Below are 26,288 nucleotides of genomic sequence, written 5' to 3'. Positions count from 1 at the left end.
TAGTTGCTGCTGTGAACCTAAGTAAGTGGTTCGGATCCAATTCATTTTTTGTGAGAGCAGTCTGAAATGTTCAGAGAAAGACTGGGCATGGGATCAGTTCCCTGTTGGTTTGGAAAAAACCTTTTTGTGGACACTCAGTCTTAATGACTAGGTCTGGGGCTGATAATCATAGTTGCCACTAAAATGTAACGTTACAACTTGCAATGATATTTAGAAAAACTTCAACGATAAAGAAAAGTGTTTCCCAGTTTGGCGTGGAGGAAGTCCACTGGCCTGCAGAGAGCCCTGACGTACAACACTTCAACAACACCAACAAGTGTGTGTGTACTTTTCCATCCTCCCACAGTCCCTGCTCCGTCTGAGCCAGTGTTTGTTCAGTGTAATTTGACTGGTAGTATAATCATTTCTACTCCAAATGTTTGCACACCCAAATATAACAACATAACCAGGTCTATTTTTACTATTCTTCAAACATTGGAGAGGCTTCTTCTCAAGTTAGGGATGGCTCAGGGGGTAGACTGAATAACTACTAACCGAAGGGTCACTGGTTTGACCAGAGACTGTGTCGAAGTGCCCTTGAGCAACATACAGCAAAGCACTGACGCACATGGAAAAGCACCCCAACTACACGACTTTGATGACCTCTGCTTTCAGGAGGACATGAAAGTGGTATTGTACTTCCCCCAAAAAGTGTTTTTTGCCTTTCAAGTACTCACACATAGGAATCTTGTGCTCAGCAACATGTTTTTTTTTCAACACTGGTTAACTTCTTTGCAACACCTAAAAGCAGAAAGAGCAAGCTATGTATATTCAGCTTGAAGCTAACAGCAACTGATGACCACAAACTGCAAGCAACAGCAAAACTGTCCAAAAGCTCACATTTGCAAACTCTCGAGCTCATCTTTCAACCCATGTCTTCTTCATACGGCCATACGTTTCATAATCCGTTAACACTTTCACTTGAGCGATTCTGGAGTCACTAAGAAATGACCCAGGAGGGCAAGAAAACATCATATGAACTCAATACACCCATTTGTGAGTATTTGAAAGGCAAAATACACCATTTGAGTGAAGTACCACTCTCAGTTTCCAGTAAGTAAACAAGTCTTCTGCATTCAGAACAACTGTTTCTTGGCAACCCGAAGCCAGAGAAAACCAAGCAAAGCGATATGTTTTCTGTCACAGTGCAGCCACAGTGAGAACAATGACAGGATTCTGCATAAATACATAAAACAGGCTGTGTAGATGAGTTCATGTAAGAGCCTCTCACCACTGGAAAGGCAGGTGGCTGCACTTCCTTACTCCACATGCCCTCCAAAGCCTGAAGGGATCAAGCAGCAAGGATTTCAGGCATCTCGGCCCATAATGCACCACTGTTGGCTTTATATCACATCATATGTTTCTAACTCAGCACCAGTAAAATAGAAAAAGTTGGACAATGACAAGATACAGTAGGTATATTAGAAATGCAGGAAAACCAAGAGATGAAGAACAGAAGGCCGGTTGTGTTTTTCTGGCCAGCGTTTAGGCGGGAATGCTCAGCTCTCCCAGCAGGTGTCAATGGAGGAGGGTTTGAAAGTCCGGGCTAGTGTTTAAAAAAAAAGGAAAGAAAAGAAGAAAAAAAAAGAGGAGAAAACAACACTGTTCCCAAAAAGAAAAACTCTGCCAACTATGCTGAGAATATTTGCTGGCTCAAAAGCAAAAGTCAAACACTTCACGTTTTAAAGCCTCTTAAAAATTCTTTCAATTAGTAGGAGTAGTGTTCAAATCACTGGCTCAAAGACAACAGAGACGTTTTCAATTATGCTTTGTGCTCTTCTCTAAAAACTGTCAAAAACAAAGGAGGGCTTGTGGGATATCTACTTATCTACTCAAAGGATAAAATGACAAAGTGTATGATGAAAGCAGCAGCTCCTTTATTGTTCCACTTGGAAAGAAAAAAAAAAAGACCTGCCAAGCTATTTTGTGCCCAAATTACTGTCTTGGAAGCAGACTGACATTTTACTGGTGCTAGCATTAACATTTTTTCCCCCCTGTGGTTCACACTGATGCTGTCATTGTGTTGTTGGATGTTGTCACACCAGATGGCAGTTGTCACAAATTCCCAACCAACCGCACCCTCCCGATATGGCACAATGACTAGCTAGGTGGCCGACAACATACCTACAAATGAAGCTGTGTGTTCTCGACCTCGTGGGTGGGACATAATGTATCACATCATAATTAAAAAGGATTGATTTTAGTTTGATGCTACTGAAAGCCAGAGAGGATTATGGGGGATATCCCAGCTAGCAGGGAACCTTACCACAACATCAGCATTAGCTAAAAGTTTCAATGGTGTCTATGAGGAAATGCTTTAATCTAGAAATCGCCCCGCTTTTTTAAAAAAATTATTATTTATTATTATTTTTTCCAAAGTGAATAAAAGAAAGCAGACAGGTTCTTGGTGAAAAAAAAGTAATTGTTAAATTTTTAAAAATGGCTATACTTTACTATAAAATATATTGATAATATAAAGTACTGACACGGTTAAAGTTAAAAACTTAAAAATTTGAAGTGAGGTTTTTTTGACAATCCTTTCAAATAAGCTTAAATATTTACTTTAAAAAAGTCTGAGGAATCATGCAACAAACTGAGGAATTTTTGGTATAGAACATTTTATAAACCATTTTATAAGCTGCCTTTACAGCAACTACAACACATGCTAAAAAAAAAAACCCTCCCACTGAGAACATTACTAGAACAATGCATGGCAATATTCTCACTTCATTTTTAGCTTTAGCTTAACACCGGCTCCTTCAGGTCATCTTTTTTCTATCAGCTACTACATCTTTATCCCATGGATTTTTTTCTTATAAATGCACATCTGAATGTACCAATATGCTGCATGACTTGGAGCAGCCTAGTCAGCCTGTTACTTTACTGTTGGGCTATCTAAAGAGTAAGCTGGTCCTGTCAATTTTAAGGGATTTCTATGAGCTGTTTTTCTGTGAAAATGCCTGTTTTGGCAGACTCTGATTATGTGAGGGAGCTTGAGTGTTGCATTCAGTAGATAAGCCAGCATGCTACATCAGCAGTGCATGCCACTTTCCAAACTCTATTCCAGGGATGTTTTCAGGCATGAAAACAAATCAAACGGAAATACGACATGCCCCACTCCTCTACAGTCATGCCATTATGCTGAGGGATTTATGCAACCTCTTGAATTATAAAAAAATGTCAATGTTTTAACTTGAGGAAAAGAAGAAATTAACAGTAAACAAAGAGAACCAAAGGGGTGTGCTGATGCTCTGTGTGAAGTGATTAAACAGTTACCCATTGCCTTTACTAGCAACATCACTCTGAATGTAGTTCAAATATAGCTTTCTAATGCGCTAATGTGGTTTCTAACTGTTATTACTGATTACTGGAATTAACACTTACATGGTGGTAGATTACATGTCACCTCCTATTTTTTCCTTTTCAAATAAGTTAGTGAGGCAGGGTGTGTGTAGACATGAACTAATCATAAATGTAAGCTAATTGAAAAACATCCGAGGATAGAAATCTGTCTTGAATCACTTACAGGGGCAGAGGGGCTGTTCAATATCTCACCAATCACTAGATTGAGTTACACTGACTGTTAAAAGTGAATATGACACTGAAAAGGAGGTTAAAGAAAATGCATAGTTCATTTGTAGTTTATGTTCCTGCTTTCTAATTTACTTCTTTATGTCTAAGCAATGAATTTATCATTCAATTATTAAAGTATTGTAGGAATGATGTAATAGGAGCACTAACAACAGTGTATGTGGTAAAAATACATATGAAACAGCCAACATGCAGAAATGTAACCATCTATTCATGCCTATATGGACTCGCCTGCTTTGGATGATTATATTGTCTTGATAGAGGTGGTCAAACATGCAGATTCTCAAGTCAATGCTCGGCTGGACCACCCATACAGGCAGGCTGACTGCCACGCCCCTCACCTTGATGCATATCTGTTTCAATCAACAAGTTATGAAAGAGTTATAATGTGTTCCTATGACATTCACAGGATCATCAACTTGCCATATCTTACTGGGCTGCTGGTCAGGTCGGAGAATTTGATGTCGAGTTCCAGTTTGGCCTCTCCTGGAACGGTTGGAGTGAAGATCAAATCCAGTTTGATGCTTTCAAAAGGTCCAATCTCCCCCTCTCTTACCTATAGAAGGGTGCACATTTAGTTTATAAAATAATTCCTCTTGCATGGCAATTGTACTGCAAATCTTTAGCAGTGGACACATTTCTACAGTTGCATAATTAATGTACACCCTTATATGGTATTTATGTGGAAATCAACTTTTTAATCCCACAGATCACCAGCAGGATAGCAAACAAGACGATGCTCTTCCCTTTGCCCAATACACCCAATCGCCATAGTGGATGTGCACGCTTAACATCTTTAACATAACGTCATAAATAAAACAATGAACACAAAAATTTGATTTAAACCTATAAATGCATATCTTTTTTCAGAGCTTTGTGCGCATTCTCTGAGTTTTAAAGGTGATTTAGAGCACACATGTCACTGTTAAGTTTAACCGTTTCACTTCATGACACAAAACCATTTCTATCCAAGTGGGGTTTAACTGAAATCACTCAGATGTGCAACTCCAAATGGCATGCAATCAAACCGCAACAATGCACCACAGCGGTGAGAGCAATAACAAAAACAAAAGAGAGAAATAAGCAATTCATGCAACGACCAACTCAATAATGTAGAACCATGATAGCTTGATGGATAATCCGCCATTTAACACAGCGGCCGTCATAAACAAAACATGAAACTATCAGTCAAAATGACAGGGATTGAGCCGCAGGCGTGCAGGAACATGCAACACGGTACACACAGCCATGACGGCGCAGAGGGAGAGGAAATGCACCATTAGCCCCCTACTGGAGAACTGTAATGAACCCTGAACAACTCAGGAACTTTACATGGGCCACAGGCACACAGAGAATGACAGATAAAAGACAAGACAATGGTTTGACTCCCGAGAGACAGAGCTGCTGTCTAAAATCTGCAGGTACAAAAACCCCCACACTGACAATATTGAAAATAATACTAATCATCTGAGTTTCAATTCTGTCGATTTGATAAACATCCATCGTTTGAAGCAATTTATTGTGAACATGAAAATAGAACATAAGCTTAATTACTTAAAAAAAAAAACAAGTATCACTGCATAATAACTTGAATAAAGAAGTCAGTTGAATTACTTACATTACTCTGAAAGACTTGGTTTTTATCCACTATAGGCTGCAAATAACTTATGTGATGAATTTAGCTTTAAAAACTACTCACATTATTTATTCATACTGTGTTATACAACAGTCAGTCATAAACTTAAGTTGATTTCATCACTATGAAACAAGTTTGGGTGAAAGTAATAGTGTTCCTCTAAGCCATAACTGTGTTTTTGTTCCATGGCCCAGTACTTACATTTCCTAGACTGATGTCACTGGAGTCTGATGGAGTCTTGTCTATGTGGACGTCCACATCTGAAGGTACATGAGACTCAGTAATATCTGCTGGACCTGAAGTTGAAGCCTCCGACACTGCCAAAACACACACACACACACACACACACACACACACACACACACACACACGTTGTGTTCAAATGGTCAACATTCAATCATGCCATTACATGAAGAGACATCGGTAACATAACATAACCACTGTCAACTGGAGTGCAAACACCAGCAATTTAAACATTTGGCTAAGATAAGAAAACCTTTCCCTAAAATTGAAAAAAAATAAAAAATAAAAAAAGAGAGAGAGCGAGAGAGAGAGAGAGAGAGAGAGAAACCCAGCCACTTTATAACCGACGCCAACAGAGCAGAAACAAAAGAATGAGCAGCTTATCAAAGCATCAGCGGAGGAAAGTGCTGAGTGCAGCGATGCAGACTTCAGATCGGAGGGAACATTAGAGAGATGAAGGCTCCCTGTCACCAGCTGGGAGAGCAAGGTGAACTCTTCGCTTTCTGTGTGTGTTTGTTTACTTTGGCTCAAAAGACCCAAAAGCAATAGAAAGAGGAGTGTAATCATCCTTAGTTAGGAGATCTTGTCAGTTATTACTCACTCCCAAAAACAAACAATCTGAACTGGCTCATTTTTTTTGGAAGGTGGATGTGATGCTACTCATTTTATATTTTCATTACCTCGACACACCACAATATTCTTATCCTGACTGTCTGAAAGGTTCACTGTCACTGTATTTGATTTGTTTTTCCAACAACAATTGATGTTGTAAAGCATGATAAACACATTTCTGCTATCATCTCTATAATGATTACAGAGACATTATAGAGGATTGTAAATACCAACAAAGGCTCAACATCCTAGCTGATGTTTTAGAGCACTTTGATACAGGTCATTCTGCTTTGGCAATCAAAAACATCCATGTAACGGCTGCTCAGCATTTGTTACATAACATTTTCAATGAAATATTGTGGTGCTGCAGAGATGTCCTGCCAACACATCCTATTCTACAGACTTAAGAAACATGCAAAGTGAGGCATGAGAATGATGATGAAATTAACAATCCTTCTAATATCGTATTAGAATTGCAAATCAGTAAAAACTAGTCCAACTAGTTATTTCTTCAAACCCTACAGCCCTACTCCATATTAATCAACAGGTAAACAATTCCCAGTGGAAAGAGCATTTCCCTGATTTTATCTGTACACTATGTGTGCTATTTACCTGTTTGCTTTTGCTGCAGTTCAGCACTCTGATCCTGTATAATTGTTGCAGAGCTCTTCTGGTCATCAGATGTTGTCTCCTGTCAGTCAACAATACATGCATATGTTTGATTTTTAACAGTATATTCACAACTATCTTTAGGCCATGATACAGTTAGTTGACTGGAGTAGCATGTAATCATTAATAATATTTATAACACTGTCATAATTCCTTCAAGTAGTTTCAACACTGTCAAGAGGAACACAAATTAGGGGCCCATGCCACTACAGGTATATACATTATAACTATGTGACCTTGGGACTCCAAATCAATACCAGATTTAACACCATCAATTGTATTGCCTGTTGTATTTTATGTTATTATGTTAGTGCAAAACTCATTTTGGATACACTAGAAAATTCCTCTTTTTTTCAGTAGCTTCTATAACGAGAGGGTACAAGTCAGACATTAGTTCCAGTAGTCAAGGACACACTTCTCTGATTTGTATTTTATTGCCTCAGATATTTTACGGGAATATTTTATTCTATAATGGATGTTTCAATGCCCAAAAATCTGTTTGTTTGTTTTTTTTTTAATTCTAAATAGCTTCAATGAGATATGACCCCAGGACTCCAAATTAGATCTTACTGCCTCTTGTAAATAAAACTACATACAGTACACGTATATACATTTATTTGTTATAGACGTTCTCCCTCGGTCCATCAAAGACACAGCAGATTGACAGTCTGACCTGGCATGTATTAGCAGAGTTCTGGGATGGCATCTGGGCATGGTGAGTTTCTGGAGTGGGACATGTGGACGTGTCCAGGCTGAAGAGGGTGGCCAGAGCACCCTTGTTTGTCAAGGTGATAGTCCGTGAAATAGTCTGGCCCACCACATGCGAGCCAAAGTCAAGAAACTGGCTGTCAACCTCCAGCTGAAGGAGAGAGGACACACACACAGAATTCAGCATCAAGAGCTGCCAGAGAATTTACTTTGAGGACATTGCAGAATGATGTAAGAATAAGCAAGACAGGACCACTGCATAGGTACTCAGTTGTAATATACACATTTACTACTAGAAAACTGCTTACTTGGCATTTCTTCATGGTGCATCTGACAGGCACAGAGAAGGGACCCCCTACTGATGCAAACTGGACCTCTCCCTGCAGGTCCTCATTTATCTGCAAGGAACAGATAGTGGGAATATGTTGGTTTAAATCAATCCTGGCAACCCAACACTGAAGTGGAGATAAATATTGGATTTTTAGATCAAGTGGCAGAAGCACAGAAACAAACAAAATGTGAGGGAGGGAGGAGAGAGACCTTGGACTTCAATTTCCTGCTCCGAATGAGTGATGACCAAAGTAATGCGGATGAGCAGTAAACTTGGTATGACTCTACCGGCCAATACCATTCATGATTGTATGTAGTTGTGTATTGAATTATGACCTTTTAAAGGAGGATATATTAGCTAATTCTTATATTTTCCTCCACGGCAGTAGGAAAATCTACATGTGATATAAACACTTTAAATGACATACACTGAGAAGTTCATGAAACTGATTTCCAGAACACAAAAGGACAAAAATAGGATATATGGGTTATGGAGAAGATTGATACCATGCTAGCATTTAATCATTAAACATAACACTGTAGCAAGCAGCTGGTTAGCACAACTTGGCACTAAGACAATGGAAAAACTAGCCTGGCTGGAAAGATAAGGGGAGTTTTTCAGGACAATTACAGTGTGAGACATACAGCCCGGTCTTACGAGGTTAAACTTCCTTTAAAAAGTTCTTGATCTAGTGTTACTAACCATGGGTTGGAAAATAGCCAGCAGGTCACAGGACATCCCAGGAGATAAAGAACCAGGAGGTTCAAAGCTGAAACACAAAGCAACAGTGAGTCATGAAGATGGTATTGCTTAACAATAACATAAAATGTAGCATCAAAGACATTACTTTTCAGCTTGTAGATGCAGTGAGGCTGTGCAATAAACTTGATACAGCAATATATCACAATTTTTCTCATGATACAGTATCAATATTGTTTTGTGATTTATTATGCTAAAAAAAAAACCATCATCATGACCAATGTATATTATGGCAGCATAGTAAGTGTGCTCAGTAATAGTGTACAACTGTGCAATTTTGCAAATATTGCACTAATTTTGAAAGGAAATCTTAAACAATGTAGCATATTGCGAAATTTATAGTATCGCAATCTATTGTTTTTTTTTATAGTATATTCCACTGTAAACAATAGTAATAACCTACAGTTTATTATTGGATTGGAAAATAAATATGAGTTCTGTGAGGTATTTGATAAGCAACATCTGACTCTGACAGCATGTATTTATTCACACCAAACCCTGGGAGGCTTCAAAACTTGTTGCTCTCTCAGAGCCAATCAATAGAAGCCAGAAGCCAGCCGGAGATTCTCAAAACTCAGTAGATAAACAAAAACATGCAACATGCAGTATTAATAGGATGCTGCTGTAGCTACAGATTATAATAGTTAGCAAACTGTTGCCATGTTGACTCGAGGGGTTATATATAGTGTTTGGTTCTGATGCAATTTTGGAAAACTCAAAAAAGGGCTTTATTGTTCACTGTTGCATAGCTGGAGATATAGGATTTTGAATATTTGCGCAAACTTGAAAATGCAATGTAGACCAAAACATTAGAGTCAAGCCTGTCTTTTGAAGTTGTCAGTCCAGCTGTCAGGTAATGGAGTGACCTGGCAGAAGCCGCCATCCAGCACACCACTGTGACCTGGAAGTGTATGAAAGGAGTCCACCTGGTTTGATCAGTCAGGTAATAATTATAAATGTCACATTGCATGCGCATCAGAATTTCTCTCTCTTTTTTGGGGGGGGCAAATCACATCCTTATTGGTCCCACTCGTCTGCTCTGGTTCCCAGATACAGTAGATAGTATGAAGGGACACATGAAGTAAAATAGAGCAGTTCACTAGGGATTCACTGCTGAATGAGACAATGTTTGAAAAAGCCTAGTAGAGGCCTATATAAAGAGCTGCAAATGAGGCCACACGCTACACTATATGCATTGTAAAAGTGATGAAGTTGAGAGTGTGGCTGTATCAGTCTATTTTCTTTTTTATCACATATCCAGGATGCTCCCTGTTGGCTCCTCCTACATTAAATCGATGCACACTCAGTTAATTACCCAGTTAAACACGCTCATAACATCCTCTGACAGCAAACTACAGTGAGACTGAAGTGAAAACTGTTCTCTTTGCATCTTTTTTCATCTGTAACTAAATGCTTTTAGCTTTAGAGTCATAGTTTTGGGATTATTTTCATCACGATTGGTTCTTGAGGCAGATAGTGACACTCCAACCGCTGAAAATCTCACTGAATTTGACAAGATGCGGATGTGGTCTGAGATATGGAGTGTTTTTAATTAGTAAGTAGCGTGAACGTATCACAGGATATAATGCCAAGCTGCAGTTTTGACCGATGTTCACATCAAATTATTTATGAATTCATTCATCCATTCCTTGGGCTACAAGAGACGATAAATAAAATAACAAGCTCCCTTTTAGTTTCCTGATAGCAGCCACTGGAATTAACTTTCCTTTGACGGATTTCAAGCCCTTGAGAAAACGATGAGGCCCTAACCAAATTTATTGAGCTGGATGGTTTCGTCATAACCATGAGAAAATACACAGATGTCAAGTCTCAATCCATATTAGAGTCACACACGCTTTTCAGATGAAAAGTCTAGACCACTTTGACGAGTTGAATTTCCCTTTCAGGGAAATCCCAAAGGGATTTGCTATGTTCTCAGTTGGACTGTATTGCAAGCAAGCTGCCAAATCTGAGAGCATCTGCTGAATAAAACAAGCAAAGGAAGTGCTTCCTCTTGGGATCAAAAATGCTAAATTTATCCATGCTGACCAAAATAATTGCCCAATGTATTGATCAGGCTTCTTTTTAAAAATGAAGGATGAAAGTGTGAGCCAACGACCAGGATATCCCTACGGTATCACCAACGTGGTTATTGACTCCTTAAATGAACTCACCTTTTCAGTTAATATTCCTGTAAATGAAGGAAGTGCATTCTTCTGATGTGTAAATCAATATTCGTATCAATCTCCAAGATTTCTTAGAGGACTGACTGGCCAGTAAGTGGTGTTTTTGTATTTTAGGATCTCTTAGATGAATCACAGCCGGTTAGGTGTGTAGTTACCATGATAATACATCAAGCAGAAAGGAGTAAATGAACCAAATTTATATGGTGCATTTCTAACTTAGCGGTACTCAAAGTGCTTTACAATGTCCAAGGCAAAAAATAACAATCACAACAATTATTACTATGGATACGTCTAATATTTCAGATCTTGTAATGCTGCTCATGGACAATCAGCAACTGTGTGTTGTAGCTAATAAATAAACACAAGATTTAATATCCACAGACAAAGTGAAACAATTGTTCTGCTTCTGGCACAGTTTGGAGCAATTAATCAAACAGTAGGTGTGATTTCACTCATGGGTTTTATTGAGTATCACCATTTTACTGCAGCCCCGGCACACAGCTTCATCACAACACAGAGGGGCGTCTTCCTCTCAGCTAGTCCTTTACAATCCCTGTACCTAAGTGACACTATTTGCACAGCTTCTTTACAATCATTTCTCATCAGGTTTGGCAACCCTGGCCAGTTGTTTTTATCCCAGTAGCGGGAAAAAAAATACAGCAGAGCCAATTATGGCATTTTGGCACAATTGGTCCTACGCTGGTCAGGGGAGGGGGAATTGTGAGGCAGTTTTTAGAAACTAAGGGGGCGTACAGGGAACCGTGGGCTGATGTGAAAGAGCCCAGTGTGTTTCTGGTTCACGTTTCTCTCTGTCTCTCTCTCTGTCTCTCTCTCTCTGAATCACGACTCATCTCAGTAATGTAGGTTTTAAGTGTATGAACACACTAGTGTTTCCGGAGGTTGAGAGACAGGTACGGTACCGTGGACCAACACTCCACAAGCATTGTTCATCTATTAAATAATCCATTTCCTGATTATGATGGAAATCAAACGACATCCTTCCTCTACTATGTTGTCAAATACCCTTGCACAGTTATGGCGGTTTGCTTCAGAACGAAAAGTTAATATCAATCTGTTTTAACACCCACATGTATTTTTAGCCCCTTGAATTACTTGCTCATCACCATTTTCTTATTGCAACTTAAATTTTACTTGTAATCTCAAATGCCATTTTCAGTTTTTACAGTACAAACAAACTGTTCTTTTGCAAATTGTTCAGTATTTTTCTACTTTGACTTTCGTGAGGTCTGCAATAAGAACTTCACACTGTCACTAAAATCACTCTTGGACAATGAAACTATACTGTACTTTCCCTGAATTACTGACGTTCATGTCCATTTCTGTTCGTGTATTTCCTTTCCATACTTTAATAAGTTTTGCTGTTTAAGGAGCTACAGGTCTACAGAGACAGCCCCATTTTACTGTCCCTGAAAAATGTGAGCAAAATTATTTTTCCAAAAGGAATTAGATCAACATATTCAAGAAAGATCAGAGTGAAAGCTAGACAACCAAAAAGCTCACCCGAATGAGATTTTTGTCTGGTATGATTCTCTACATTGATTAGTTAACATTTATGGAGTTTCTTTATTTCTCAGGGACTGTGAATATAAATGAATATTCCTTTAAATGTGCATAAAATAACCCAAAGGCTACTCTGCCTCTGTAGTCCTTTTCCAGGTCTTAGGTTGGAATATTAAAATCAAGAAAACTAAAACTAATTGGCAATGGCGTCAATTCGGTTTTTATGCACTGTTACTTCTAACATTATGTGTACAGAGTATTGTGGGGGCATGAGGACTCCCGAGGATCCACTGGTCCATCCTTGAAAATTCTCTGATCCTTCAGCTGAATTTGAATGTGGCACACTCCAAAAATACAGCCAGCCAGTGTTCTCATTCTCAGTCCATTTCTGGAGTTGTAAGAAGTGTATATTCTCAATGATTTTGAAGCAGATTTATGGACTTTTTCAGACACTTGCATGACACATTTACTGAGAGATGACTGCACTGCTGTATCTCAGCAACATGAGAGGGAGTTACAAGAGAGTGTATATACTGTACAGTCTACAGTATGTGTACGTCTACGTGTGTGGTTGCTACATGTGAGTTAAGAATAGAAAGAGTCCCGAGAGGTGATGCGGTTAGACAAGTGGTCCAGCGTGAAGGCTCAAGAACAGCATCAATGGTTTCCAGCAGACCCTGAACTAGCCTGGGAGACTCTTCATGCAGTCAGGCAGAAAGAAGGGAGACGAAGACACCACATCATATCACGGGGGAGTTGATGGGAAAGTGATATGCAGCGAGTGACCTGGAGAACAATGCATCTCTGATGGCCTGTGGGCTGCTGGCAGGCTGAGAGAGGACGAGACTGACTCACTGAGCTGAGTCTCCTCATAAGAAGAGCTGTGAGCGTGGTGATCCAAGCTGGTGTCCATATGTGGGAGGACAGGCTTTTCTTTCAAGTCCACTCCATCGTCTTTAAAAATGACAAGATGTGGTTGTACTGAATCCCTAAGTGCTGCTACAGGAGCAGATGTTTCCAAGCGATAATTGAAGCTATTCAACTCATACAGCTTTCAAATTTGCAGCTGCAAACACCTCTAGCTCTTGGTCAATCGCAACACAATTCTATCTTGAAGCCCAAATTCTAAGATCTAGATTAGGTATTCAAAACAAGTAAAGTACTCAAAGCAACGAAAAAAACTATGACACAATGCCACTGAACAACAGCGGTGCTTAATTTCCTCTTTTATCTCTGTAAGATGATTTCCATATTTATCTGAGCTTAGATTTGTGTACATTTGTGGTGGGATGCTAAATGCTATATATGTACATGTTCCCACCAGATTGATTTGTCCCAGTGTGACGACAAAGTTTTTGGCTTCTTTTAAAGCTCTGTAAAATATGCAGTCAATTATAGCAACTGGATTGATACCATGCACTATGTGAACGGTAAATTAAAAGGAACAGTCCTACAAAGAAGTTTAAGCCTCTCTGCTTAGTTACATACCTTTTTTGTTTTGGAATATTTTGTTTATTGATTGTGACAGGAGCTAAACAAAACCCTTAATGATACACAGATTTGTTTTCTAATGTTATATGAAGCAAAGTTATCATCTTTTCCATGTCAGGATTTGATTTCCATCATGTCCTAATGAATTCTCTTTGCTACTAAAAAGTGGTCTTTAATGTAATGAGTTACCAGTTTGGTTATTTTTTTCCATCTCTGTCAACATGATAGATTGATGATACCTCTATTGCAGTCAAATAATATGTCAGTGTAGAATTGCAGCAATACAATATTTTAAAATATCTGCATTTCTTTTGTTCAGATCACACTAGCTAGTACATACAATATAAACGTTTTGTTCAGGGAGTTTGTCTTGACTTGACATGAGCTCTCAAGGCAGCTTGTAGCTTTTTAGCTCGCATTCATTCATCCGTATCCAATGCGATTGTCTTGCATATGACAAACAGTCTCTGACAATGTAAAAATCTTACTTGATTGAGATAAAACCCTTCAGCTGAGCCGAGACTCCAAGAAACGAGCAATGGTTAATGATGTAGCTGATGTTTGTCAGGATGATTTTCTTCTTATACGTTTCCCCAACTTCAAAATCCTATAACATACAGCATTTGAAAAAACAAAAACAAAAACCAGCATCTGTTCATTAAAATTACGTAGATTTAAAATGGCCCATAGTCATTAGCATGTGTTAACTCAAAAGCCATAAATTCCTGCAGCCATTTGGGAGCTACCTTAAACAGGATGATCTCTGGTTTGCTCATGAACGAAGCTCCTGTCATCTCTTTGCCACCAACTTTTTTATTGGGAGTGATGATCTTCGCACAAGCCATTACAGGTTTGTCTCGCACCAGCTGCACTGTCCTCTCATTCACAGGGATCTGTAAGAACATGACAAAACTGATCAATATAATATTAATAAAATATTTCAATGTTATCCGCGACCCTTAACAGGATAAGCAGAACAAAATGGATGGATTTTAAAGTTATAACATAGTTCAGAATACTGCTTCATTCCTGAATTGAATCCATGTTTAACTTAGTAAAGTCCCAACATTTCATCATCCCTGTCCTCTTTGTGAATCAGCTCATTAGCTTTGCTTCGTTGTTACAAACATTACAGTTTTGGGAAGCAGCCTTTGATAAGGGCATGAGTCTGATCAGTGCGTTAGTAGGAAGTCACTTCCACTCGACCTGTCACTTACTCAGAGCTCTGAGCTGCACTGCACTCGCTCCGAGGCCTCAAAGGCATCAGCATAATAAGAAGTGATGTCTGTCTGCCTACATTCTATGTGTGGGGGGGTGCCGGATGAGGAAACACACCTCCATGGCAGTGAGCTAGAAACAAGAACGCCTCAATCCACCCTTGAGTAAGGCACTGCTGGTAAACGATTTCTATCTCTTGTCTCCATGTTTGCCTTTGTGTCTCCTCCTCCCCTGCTAGTCTGAGTCCTCTCATTGGTCTGTGTGTGGCAGGGGCAGGATTTCCCTGCACCTCTTGGCTCATCTTCTCACCTGAAATCAAACTACTCATCAACTCCTCCTGTCGTCAAAGACAGCTGAATGGCCTCCCTGGGTAACAGTTTACCTGACCCTGCTCAGGATCCCAACCTCCACTATGGTGCTCCACCTCCATTTAAATGCAATGCTGCCAGCACTCAAATCTGCCTGCAATAACATCTCTAGCCAGATCTCCAGGGTCCTCTGTCTATACGTGGGTCCCAACATAACTAACCACGACAGTATTACCTCTGCCAAGAAAATTGTTTTCATTCATTGGTGTCTGTTGATGTGCTTGTTTGTCAGTCTTTCTAATTATTCACCAATTGTCAATAAAATCACAAAATAAAGGAAAAAGGTAGACACTATGATGTCCATCATCTCAAACTTGTCAATTGATTTACTGACTCTTTACCTCCACTATTATCTCGGCTGTGGGTCTGACAGTCAGCAGGATCACTCAGAAAGTTGCAGATGGATCTTTAAATTAAGGGAATGATATAACTTGTATTGAGGAACAACTGACTAAATTTTGCAATGGACACAGAGCTTTTATCTGATTACTTTTGCACGTTTATTGGAATACACTGACAAGCCAAAGGTGTTAGTTTTTATTTTGGTCCCTGCCTGTGCAACCATCACAAGTAAATCAGGGAGTAGATTAAAAGTGTATCATCTTTGCAGTCAATGTTAAACCTGCTATGAAGCTGTTTTTGAGCAAAATAAAAAATGGTTTCCATTGGTGATACTTAACTGTGTTCCATAATGCAGGTGGGGAATTTATGTGTTGAAAAATATGCACTAGGCACATCCATAGAAAAATGATGTTCCTGCTATGAATGGAACATGATTTATGAGTGTTTAATTTTAGCTTCTTGAGGGGATTTGCTTTGGCACCTTGTAGTTCTGGTCCCACAGCCCACAGAACTCAGGCTCAGCCAAGCTGTCAGCAAGGCTCAGGTGGTCCACTTCTTGTTGGACTGTCTCCTCTTCAACCTCTATGTCAGAGGAGCCGCTGGAGTCACTGAACTTTCTTAATTCCTGGACACGCAATGCATAATGATCACTCAAACTGCACAGAGTAATTTCATGAATCTCAGATGACAAGCTCCACTCACAACTATGGCCCCCTCCTCTGCGGCTGATGGGGGGCTGGAATCCAGGTAGTACTGGAGCTTATCGCTCACCCTCCTCTGAGATGCCCTCCCATCAGTGCTTGAGGGTTGAGGTGGCCGTGCCAGCCGCCTGTTTCTCCTCTCTGCAAGGTGTTCCTCCTGAAGGATTCTGTCCACAATCTCCATCCTGTTTGACCTCTGCCTCTCCTCCAATTCCCTGAGAAGGACAGATCAACAACACTGCATTATACAGAAATGGGGTCATGTATTCCTCAGCGCACAGCAAGAGAATACACCCACACGCTGCTGCATTGAGTAGGAGTGGAGGACATGCATGTGGGAGCAGAAGAGAGGAGAAGACAAGAGAATAGAATTGAAGAGAAGAGAAGAAAAGAGAAGAGAAGAGAAGCATACTCTTGTTTTCGTCTCATCTCTTCCAGTTGTTTCTGTTGGTACATGTGCCTGGTGATGTTGATGCCTTGGGCCTGCAGGGATTCTTTAAGTTGTATCTCTTGCTGCTCTTTCTTTTGGGCATTTACTTTGGCCCGGCTTTGTTGGACCCGTATGCTCTCCTAAAGAAACAACGTGAGATTGATGAAGCTATATTTGACCAGCCTGGAACATGAAGTGTTGAATGAAGAGAAACTCAAATCTCAGAGCTATTTGTTCGTAAGAATACCAAAAAAAAACAAAACAACTAACAGTTGAGTGATGGACTGAAATGTTGCTAAATGCAAAATTGCAACAACAGTACACTGAAACAATTTGCATTATCCCAGATATTATTTTAAAGAATACTCAAAAAAAAAACTACTTCTACAAATCTCATCCGAGCCTATAAGGATAAGCGGGGGGGGGGGGGGGATATATATATATATATATATATATATACATGTATATATATATATATATATATACACACAGTATATATATGCAAGAACATAAAACTTTTAGACCAGTTGTTCAGTTTATATATATATATATAAAAGTACGTATATATATATGTAAAACAGAAGATATATATATATATATACTGTATATATATATATATATATATATATATACTGTGTATATATATATATATATATATATATATATATATATACTGTGTATATATATATATATATATATATATACTGTGTATATATATATATATATATATATATATATACTGTGTATATATATATATATATATATATATATATATATACTGTGTGTGTATATATATATATATGTATATATATCAACTGTTCTAAAAGTTTTATGTTCTTGCATGAATGAATATAGTTTATACTTGTTAGGCTGCATGTAATGCACTACAGATGTGTCAGATATAGATAATATTAATAATATATAGAGCTTTAGCTGGTATATTCTATCTTTCTTCCATCCTGCTGCTTACTTGCGTGGCTGTAATGTTTGATTTCAGCGAGGTGACAGCTTGCATTCTCTTTTCCATGAACTCTCGCCTCTGCTGCTCCATCTCCGCATCTTGTTGATGCATCCTACATGAAACAGGGACAATCACAATGGTGAGCAGTACAAGAAAATACCATTTAGACTACAAATTCTGATTGTTAGTGGGAACTTAAGGTTGGAAACTCAGTCTCCCCAGCTACTTGAATTCTAATGACCATATATGTAATACTCAAGCATGGTTAACTGGTAGGTGCAACTAATTTTCAGTTAAACTTTTTGGACAGACAAATAACATTCTTCACTGTTTTACATACAAAATAACACTCATTAACAATTAACCTTAAAGTGATAATTCACCCCAAAATTGCATTTTTCCTTTCAAGTACTCAAAAATAGCTGTATTGAGCTTACAAAGACATTCCTTTCCCTCCTGTATCACTTCTTTGTGACTCCACAATGCAGGCAAAGCCAGCCACATATATTTAGCTTGAAGCTTATAGCAACTGACAGCTAACAACGACACAACTGTCTGAAAATTTCAGTTTACGGACTCTCAAGCACATTGTCTTTTATGATCCCCATCTTCTTTATCTAGCCATATGCTCAGTAATCCCCCAAAAAAATTGACCTAAGAACAATTAAACTATAACACTTCCAGTTGGGCAATACCAGTATCCCTTTGATGCTACAGCTGCAGTGTCACTTTTTGTTGTTGTTTTTTTTTTACATTTATTTTAGACAACACCAGAGGTCTATGTCAAGAGACAAAGACCCAAATTATCCTTTGAATCATTTATTGTACGTTGAATTTTTCTGACAAATAATGAACAAATACAGAACACTGCAAGCTATTCTTTTAAGTTCCAAAACTCATTTAATATTTTCACACTGATTTGGAGGAAGTATCCAATGTCCAAACTTGAGTCACTTTTTACTGCTCTAATCTGATATTTCCTTTGAGCTTAAATGCCTTGCTTTTTAATTTTTAGCACTTTCAAGTGTCACTTTAAGCCTGCTTGCAATATATATTGCCAGTAAGAGCAAATGATCAATGGGATGTGTCAACTTTCCAAAGAGTCCTCTCAGATCTTCATAGTCTTGTCTCAGTCTCCGTCATGTTCTCTGGCTTAAAAGCTGATTACCTTCTAATGGTCTCTCTCAAGTGCTTGGCAGCTATCTTGTGGCTCGCTCGGTTCTCTTCAATTTTCTTCTGATGAACGGCTTCCTCTTCTTTGATCATGGCCTCCTGTTTACTATCGGAACATCACATACACACAGTGTTAGAGGCAATTCCTGGATTCCATACCCAATTCCCTCATTTTCAATGCACATTAAGGCACTAGGTTGCATTTGATCTCAATTACAGACACAAATTATTTCACAATGTTCATTTACTTCACTCAAATGAGATGTTCCATTATCTACTAACTTGCCCACAGGGTTAGATCATTAATTCTAACATAAAACAATTCAGTGTAAATGGGCTTCCTACTGCCTGAGATGCTGCATCTTGCGCTGCAAGTTCTGTCTGGCTTTTCTCTCCTGCTGCAGCCTTGTTGCTGCCTTCTGGGCCTTAAGGTCCTGGAAGACCTGCACTTCCTCATGCACTTGTTGCTGGAGTAAGGAGAACCTGCCAAGCTCCAGCTCCACCTCACTCAGCTCCAGCCTGAGAAGCAAGACAGGGGATTTGAGATGGACCTGGACAGAACAAGACTGCGGGTGTGCAGAGAAAAGTCCCCTCATATTTCAATAGAGACAATACAAACCCTCAGGCAATAGCAAAAGCTCGTTCGTTAGTATCCCCAAGAAATAAAACCTTACACCCACCATACTGACCACACAGTAACCTACAGTATGAAGACAATAAACACAGACTGGATAGAGAAATAGACAGAGCTCCCTTGTTTAAAAAAATCAAGTCAGTGCAGAGGTGCCTGAGACCTCCATTCCCCCTAATGGCCAGAAGGAAGCAACTTGAAGAAGTCTTGATGACCCGCATTTATAAAAATGATGGAATGATAAAGGGTGTTCTACCATTCTAAAACAGCATTTATCATTGTGAGCGGAGCCTACCATCAAAACTCATGACAAGTCTCATCTCACGTTTTCAAGTTATTGTGATCTTGCCGTGCAGCACAGGGGGAGGTGACCGAGCTAATGTCAAATTTATTCTTGCAAGGTTATTTCTACAGTACTTAGTTCTCACATTCATTTTTTTTTTAAAAATATCTTCCTCCTTGTATTTGTTATACCTGCAACAAAAACCAATATGACAAAGGTGAAACTCAACTTGTGCAGCTGGCCAAAGTTGCTTTAATACAATTAGACCACGTGTTACGTAAGGCAATGATTAACAGCCAAGCTTCTGATGACTGGTAATCAGAATTTTTGTTGGGAAGCTGAACAGGACATTAGCTGATGGTCTTGCTTGTCCACATGGGTAAGTAAAAAAAATCCTAGTAGCTACTTTAAGTTAGCCCTTTGTAAAATCCAAATCTCCATGAACTTACTTAAACCCTGGCACAGATGAAGAAGTTATTAGCTCAGGAGTAAAAGAAGATGATTGTTTACAGCTTTTATTACTGTGAAGCAGCTGCAGAAAGTGTTGTGTAAGCAGACTGAAAACAGCACTACAGCATTTAAATAAAACACAAGTAGCTGCATTGGAGTGGGTGTTGGGTTTCAAGTATCATTCAGATGATGAAACACAAAGAAGAAGGCCAGTCAGTTTGGCTGTATAAGTATGAAGGCTAAACACTGTAAAGGGCTATTAAAACATATTTAGATGGTTTCACAACTTCTGTAAAGTTCTCACTCAAACAAGTACAAGGTAAAAACTAATCCACCAGGAATTTTTAGGTACTATGTGTCTGATTGTCAATGGCAATGACACTGCAGGATAATGTTGAATTGCGCTGTGTCCGAAGCTGAGCCAGGTTCACCTTTTTTCTGGAACCATCTGTGGTTGCACCCACCTATTGTGTCAAAGCAATGATTCCACTGAAATAAACTTTGGGGGCTGTGTTTTTTTTCTCCACGTGTTGCTACCTGTCAGAACACCTATTTTTCCCTCAAGACTCACTCTTGTTGCCTCAGCTGAGTGTTGATGTAGGCCTCCACCTCCTCCTCATTCTGCAGCTCCTGACACAGGTTCTTATGCTGGGCTAGCAATCGAAACACTGCCACACTGCAGAATAAAACAGTACATCAGTTGGAAAAAATGACAGTAATATCTATCTATGATTATGAAGCAGCGAGCAATTGTTATTCATTTTGAACTGACTTGTTCTCTGCTGACTTCTGTTGCTCTATTTCTTTCTCCAAATTCTTCCTCTGCTCCAGCATTCTCTCAGTGTTCTGGCGTACCAGCTGAAGCTCTCCTCTGGAAACACGACGTACAAAAAAACAGCAGGAGTGTTGACAATCGTCTCAAATCAGAGACAATCACAATATTTTCAAGCCTGATCAAGTACAGCGTGTTGAGAACATCAGGATCATGAATCTCCATTTAGAAGCAGGGATAGATTACTTATTTTTGTGAGGCCAACCTTCAAGTTAGTGTCACCATGGGTTCCTTCTAACATCAGCAAAATGCATTTTTACTCTTAAGTGAACAAAAGTATATGAGTTTTAAGTATTTTGTTCAGCAAGATAATCCTCACCCATGGACACTGCTTTTAAGATATTTGGAGCGTAAATGCAATCGATATAAATACATAGCTAATATTGTGCCATGAAGAAACGGCAACACAGACACACAAATTTTACACAGTCTTGTCGAGCCACTTATAGCAACAACCAATTTTAAGCCACATAAACACTTCACAATTTATAGGTGCAGTACTTACTGAAGTATTTTATGTCATAAAAACATTAAAATATATCAAGCTCGTGACAACCCCAGACCTCATTTCAGGTATATAATCAAGAGCCCATTGAGTTGGAGATGAAGGAACCAGACCTTTAAAAATGCTGATTTAATGTTAGTATGATGTATATTTATTCACTGTAGTTTAATAAGATGTCATTTTTAATCTATGGACCGAATCTGTGTAATGGTTTTAATTATGCCATAATTCTTCTTTGGATACTCCTGCCCAGGACAGTCAACATCCCTGATAAATACTTAATAAACTAAATACATTTTGGTGTTTTAATAATCATTCCCATGCCACTCTTGCAATAAGAACGTTTTTCTGTCTGCCAATGAGGTAATTTAATAAGCACATTGAAACACAGAGTGCACACAAACATACACACCACAACATCAGGGCACTTTGTGCAGTGTAATGGCGTGCAACACAACAATCTGTGACTGGGATAAGAGACTGTCATAGAAAGAAAATAATGGCACCTGGCATGCGGTTAAGGCTACAGATTGGTTAAAAGCCAGGTGTGCATTCCACTCAAGTTTGAGCCGAGCACAGTAAAGCTCCATGTCGACCTTTCATGTTTTGTGCTAAAGATGCAGGGGACTGTATCACAGGTCATTGAGTGCTTAATGGCTCACACTACAGTGGGGAGAGCGGACATTCTGGAAACTGTTCTCTCTTCAGCTGAAATGATTTCCTCCAAATTGTGGAATCAATTGATACAGAAATGATTGGCCCTTGGTGGAAGAGGGCCTAAGGGGGAAGACCAAGTGGAGTGACACTGAAACTATTTCAGCAAAGATGATAGAAATCCATCTGTCTGTAGACTTTAGGGGAGAACAGGTGCCTCGATGAGGGGTTAAGGTGATACTGTGGCGCTAGAGGTCTGTTGGTTGCCTGCCTGGTGCAAACCTGGCTTTCAGCACGTCACACTCCTTCTGTCGGTGAAAGCTGTCCAGCTGGTCCAGGTTTCGTCTCAGCTTGAACATCCGTGCTGTCTCAGTTATACTCTTCTTCTTAGCGTCGCTGGCGGCAACTGCAAGGTCACCAACAATGTCGTCCTCTCTTGGGGCAGATGTTAAATGATATTTAGGAACAGTTTGATCAGTGAACATTCTTTTGGCTTTGTGATGTAGAAAATATCATTGAGCAATAGAGTACGGAAAACTGACTCTTGTACTCGTATCATATGGGGGACAACACTGACTTATAGTGGTTTCTGTATGCAACTTAGAATGGGAGGTTTACAGATTAATACATTCAATGGTTGTATTATAATGTCTAAATGTGATATGACTGAGAGAATAGCAACAAATACCCACTCAGACAACTCTTCTAACCACTCCAAACCAGGAGGAAGGGCTGACTCTTCATCTGGAAAGGTCTCGTTGCCTGGGCCATTTGAATTAAGTGAAGATATCTCAGTCTCTAAAGTAAAACAGATATTTATGTGTCACATCACTCGTAAAGTTACTAGCTTTTTCGGAATTCTTAAATAAAGACAATATTGCACAAAAAAGGGAAGCAACACTCACCCTCACTGACGTCCTCAGTCCTGTTCATCCATATCAGCAGTTGGTCTAAATCAGATGCACTCTCTTGCTCTTCTGCCTCCATCTCACTTCAACATAATTAACAGTAAATCATGAATACCTTAACTTGTAACCACATACTTCAAACACATCCTACATAATTAGCTCACTGAATCGTTTGAAGCAAATTTGTGGGGACTAACATTTAACTTTCTGGCTTATAGTCTTCATATTAAGTGATTGAGAAGTTGGCGTTTCATTTTAAAAGATGTGTTTAAGTAAATTAAAGTTATATGTGATGTAAAAGCAGACTTGAAGAGTTACTTTTTTTAATCGTTAGCTAGCTAGATTTGCAACAGGTGTTTAGTATACGGTTTACTAGTTAGGTGTCAGCTAAGATGGGGAAAGCGACTTAAAAGGTTCTTTTTCACAAAACAACAACTAACCTGACGTAACTCTGCATTTCCTCTTTCTTCAAGGTAACTGGTAAATAACACTTTTTCTTCTCGGCTCGAGTGAATCCGCCATAGTTGGGTTTCTGTGTTTCCATGGAGACGAGACGCAGGAGGCGCGGCTGTGAGGTCCCACGTGACATCTGACCACGCAACCATTTTTGTCGAAGTAATTTCCACGTATGATCATGTGTTTACAAACGTGAAAGTAAATTACTATTATTATTAATAAAAATAAGAAGAAGAAGAGTAAAGAATGATCCAACTTCACATATCTATTTTATATATTTTTTTTCCATACACTTTTTATTGCATGTTAAGTAGGATTTTTTAATGAGCAAATTCATGATGTGAGATAACAACTTAATATAGACAATTTTTTAATTATTTAAATATATTTTGATATATAAAGATAATCAGCATACACAAAATCAAATAGGAATTAATTATGTATTGCATATTAATGAATGAATGTACAGTACATCATGGGAGGAAAAAAGAAATGAATATATAGATAAATGTGATTAATGGAAAAGGAGTAAGGTCGAGTAATTTTATACTTCTACTGCTCTTCAAATATTTCCTTAGTTGTTTCTTGGTCTTTGCATGTTCAAAATAAACATTAGAATCCTTCAATTTCAACACGTTATTTTATTTTTAAATTTAATGAAACACTTTCTGTTAGGTTACCTTTTTATGGTATGGGCTGTATGCCTTCAGTAACACTGCTGTATTTCCAGGCACTGATATTCCTCGAGCCACACTCAGCAGAAAATGTCTCAGCTGGCTTAGAGAGAATGTTAAATCTGTGGATGATGCAAAATCTTTTGTCAGGCGTGCAAGATAGGCCCGCTCTATCTGATTTAGCTCCACTGGAAAAGGACATTACATTCTGGCTGATCAGGATTGTGGGATTGTTTTTGTTTTTGAGCGGAAAGATGTAGCTGTAAGAGGCTGTCTGTAAATTCATCATAAAACTGATCAAACTGAAGATGAATTCGAAGAGGGCAGTTAAGAGAAGTGTGTTGTATCATTCTGAAGTGTTGAGAAACAGGAATATTTACTGTAGTATCTCCATGGGAGACTGAATAAATACACAGCGTGTGTGTGTGTGTGTGTGTGTGTGTGTGTGTGTGTGTGTGTGTGTGTGTGTGTGTGTGCATGATGAGAAGGCAGTGCAAAAAGGATGGGGACAAGGGAAACAAAGACACCAGCTGACACCAAGACTAGATTACCGATACAGAGACAAAGAATACACAAGGAACAAAAGGAATAAGTTTGTGTATGAAAGAGACAGAGAAAACAATCCCATGCAGTGAATTGTAGAATTGTCACACAGAATTGCTTGCAAAGAAAATTCGTTGGGTAATCCTGGAGGTTTGAATCCACAGCCAGTGACTGTCCTGCTCCCAGGGGTGAGGCTGCAGGAACCGGGTCAGGCGCACCGCTGCAACTCTGCCCTTTACTTCCCCCCAGTAGACAGAATTCCTCGACATCCTTGTTGCACTAAATTCCATATTCAATTTTTAATCAGACTGAGAGATTTAAATCCTTGCTGTGATTACCTCATGGATCATGCCGCAAATCCTCTGGAAATTATAGAATAATTCCCAGAGAGGGAAAGATGTGTTTGTGTTTTCCTGGTTTTGTTTTCACTGTCACAGTATTCTACATATTCTCACTTCCGTTATCTCCTATCTTATGCTTGTAATTCTGTATGTATATATTCAGAAGGTTTTACAAGGGTTGGACAAAATAATGAACGATCAAATGCTTAAACACTTGATTCTAATAAATAGGTGACATGACACAACTATCGAAATAAGAGTTTCAAAAAATTATGGAAATATAAAACATTAGGAGAAAAAGCTTTCTACTGTAGTCTTTAGGGTTATGAAGCTGACTTTAGCCTCAAATTTAAAAATAATGAAAAAAAATCAAACTGGGTGACATAACGGATTCAGCGTGGAACTTACAATCGTTTCTTTTCTTAAGCGTGTCGACCTTTTTGGAAATGTAGTCCATCCTCCCAGGCAAGGGGACAGATTTCCTTCTCTCTTCCGTGTGTGCATTAGGGAGCTGAGACCCACTGACAGCTAGTTAGCTTAGCGCGATAAATGGTAGTGGAGAAAATGTTAGCACACCATCAAAACTAACACTTTTCTTCACTCCAGAACAGTCTTCGCATGTTAATAGAACTCGGTTCGTGTATAACATTTGCACTGCAATACTTTAAAGTTATGAGATATTGTGATTTTAGAATCAGAATCACAGCTAAATGCTTCACTATTTAAGTGATTTGTTGCAGCACCGCAAAATTTTAGTCACTGGAAAAACAATGTTTGTTGACGACTAGGGGAGATACTGCAACTACTGATCACGACCAGCTTTGTAAGTGAGGGGATCCTGAACCTTGTTTATTTGAACAAAAATACAAAAAGGAGGAACTACAGGATTTGGAAGTTGAATAGGCAAAACAAAGGTATGCTAACTTGCCCACCCGATATCATTGATTGTGCTAAGCTAACAAACATTCAGTCTCTCTCTTCTGGTATCCACTCCCTAATACACATGGTTGTTGTCTGGATCTGAGAAAAAAG

General features: G+C 38.9%; 1 protein-coding gene across 1 annotated transcript in view; it reads right to left on the bottom strand.

The window, feature by feature from the left end:
* Nucleotides 1–23,793, bottom strand: part of cfap74 (cilia and flagella associated protein 74) — a 49,970-nt gene extending 26,177 nt beyond the window's left edge. Inside the window, exons 1-21 of the mRNA XM_086214319.1 lie at nt 23,683–23,793; nt 23,240–23,325; nt 23,027–23,132; nt 22,617–22,769; nt 21,116–21,214; nt 20,915–21,019; nt 19,325–19,498; nt 18,975–19,085; nt 17,816–17,918; nt 16,828–16,985; nt 16,417–16,630; nt 16,196–16,339; nt 14,533–14,679; nt 14,275–14,393; nt 8,532–8,598; nt 7,807–7,896; nt 7,464–7,649; nt 6,734–6,812; nt 5,468–5,583; nt 4,064–4,186; nt 3,862–3,983 (exon numbers count right to left, since the gene is read on the bottom strand). Coding sequence (XP_086070445.1) covers nt 3,862–3,983; nt 4,064–4,186; nt 5,468–5,583; nt 6,734–6,812; nt 7,464–7,649; nt 7,807–7,896; nt 8,532–8,598; nt 14,275–14,393; nt 14,533–14,679; nt 16,196–16,339; nt 16,417–16,630; nt 16,828–16,985; nt 17,816–17,918; nt 18,975–19,085; nt 19,325–19,498; nt 20,915–21,019; nt 21,116–21,214; nt 22,617–22,769; nt 23,027–23,132; nt 23,240–23,325; nt 23,683–23,786 — 2,606 coding nt within the window. The 5' untranslated portion in view covers nt 23,787–23,793. The remainder of the gene's footprint in view (nt 1–3,861; nt 3,984–4,063; nt 4,187–5,467; nt 5,584–6,733; nt 6,813–7,463; nt 7,650–7,806; nt 7,897–8,531; nt 8,599–14,274; nt 14,394–14,532; nt 14,680–16,195; nt 16,340–16,416; nt 16,631–16,827; nt 16,986–17,815; nt 17,919–18,974; nt 19,086–19,324; nt 19,499–20,914; nt 21,020–21,115; nt 21,215–22,616; nt 22,770–23,026; nt 23,133–23,239; nt 23,326–23,682) is intronic.
* Nucleotides 23,794–26,288: the final 2,495 nt, after the last annotated feature.

Source organism: Aulostomus chinensis, chromosome 9 (genome assembly GCF_037954235.1).
Source record: "Aulostomus chinensis isolate RoL2024-O1b breed Wild chromosome 9, RoL_Achi_v1.0, whole genome shotgun sequence".
In the NCBI taxonomy this organism is placed as follows: Eukaryota; Metazoa; Chordata; class Actinopteri; order Syngnathiformes; family Aulostomidae; genus Aulostomus; species Aulostomus chinensis.
This window is presented reverse-complemented; position numbering and strand designations above follow the sequence as displayed.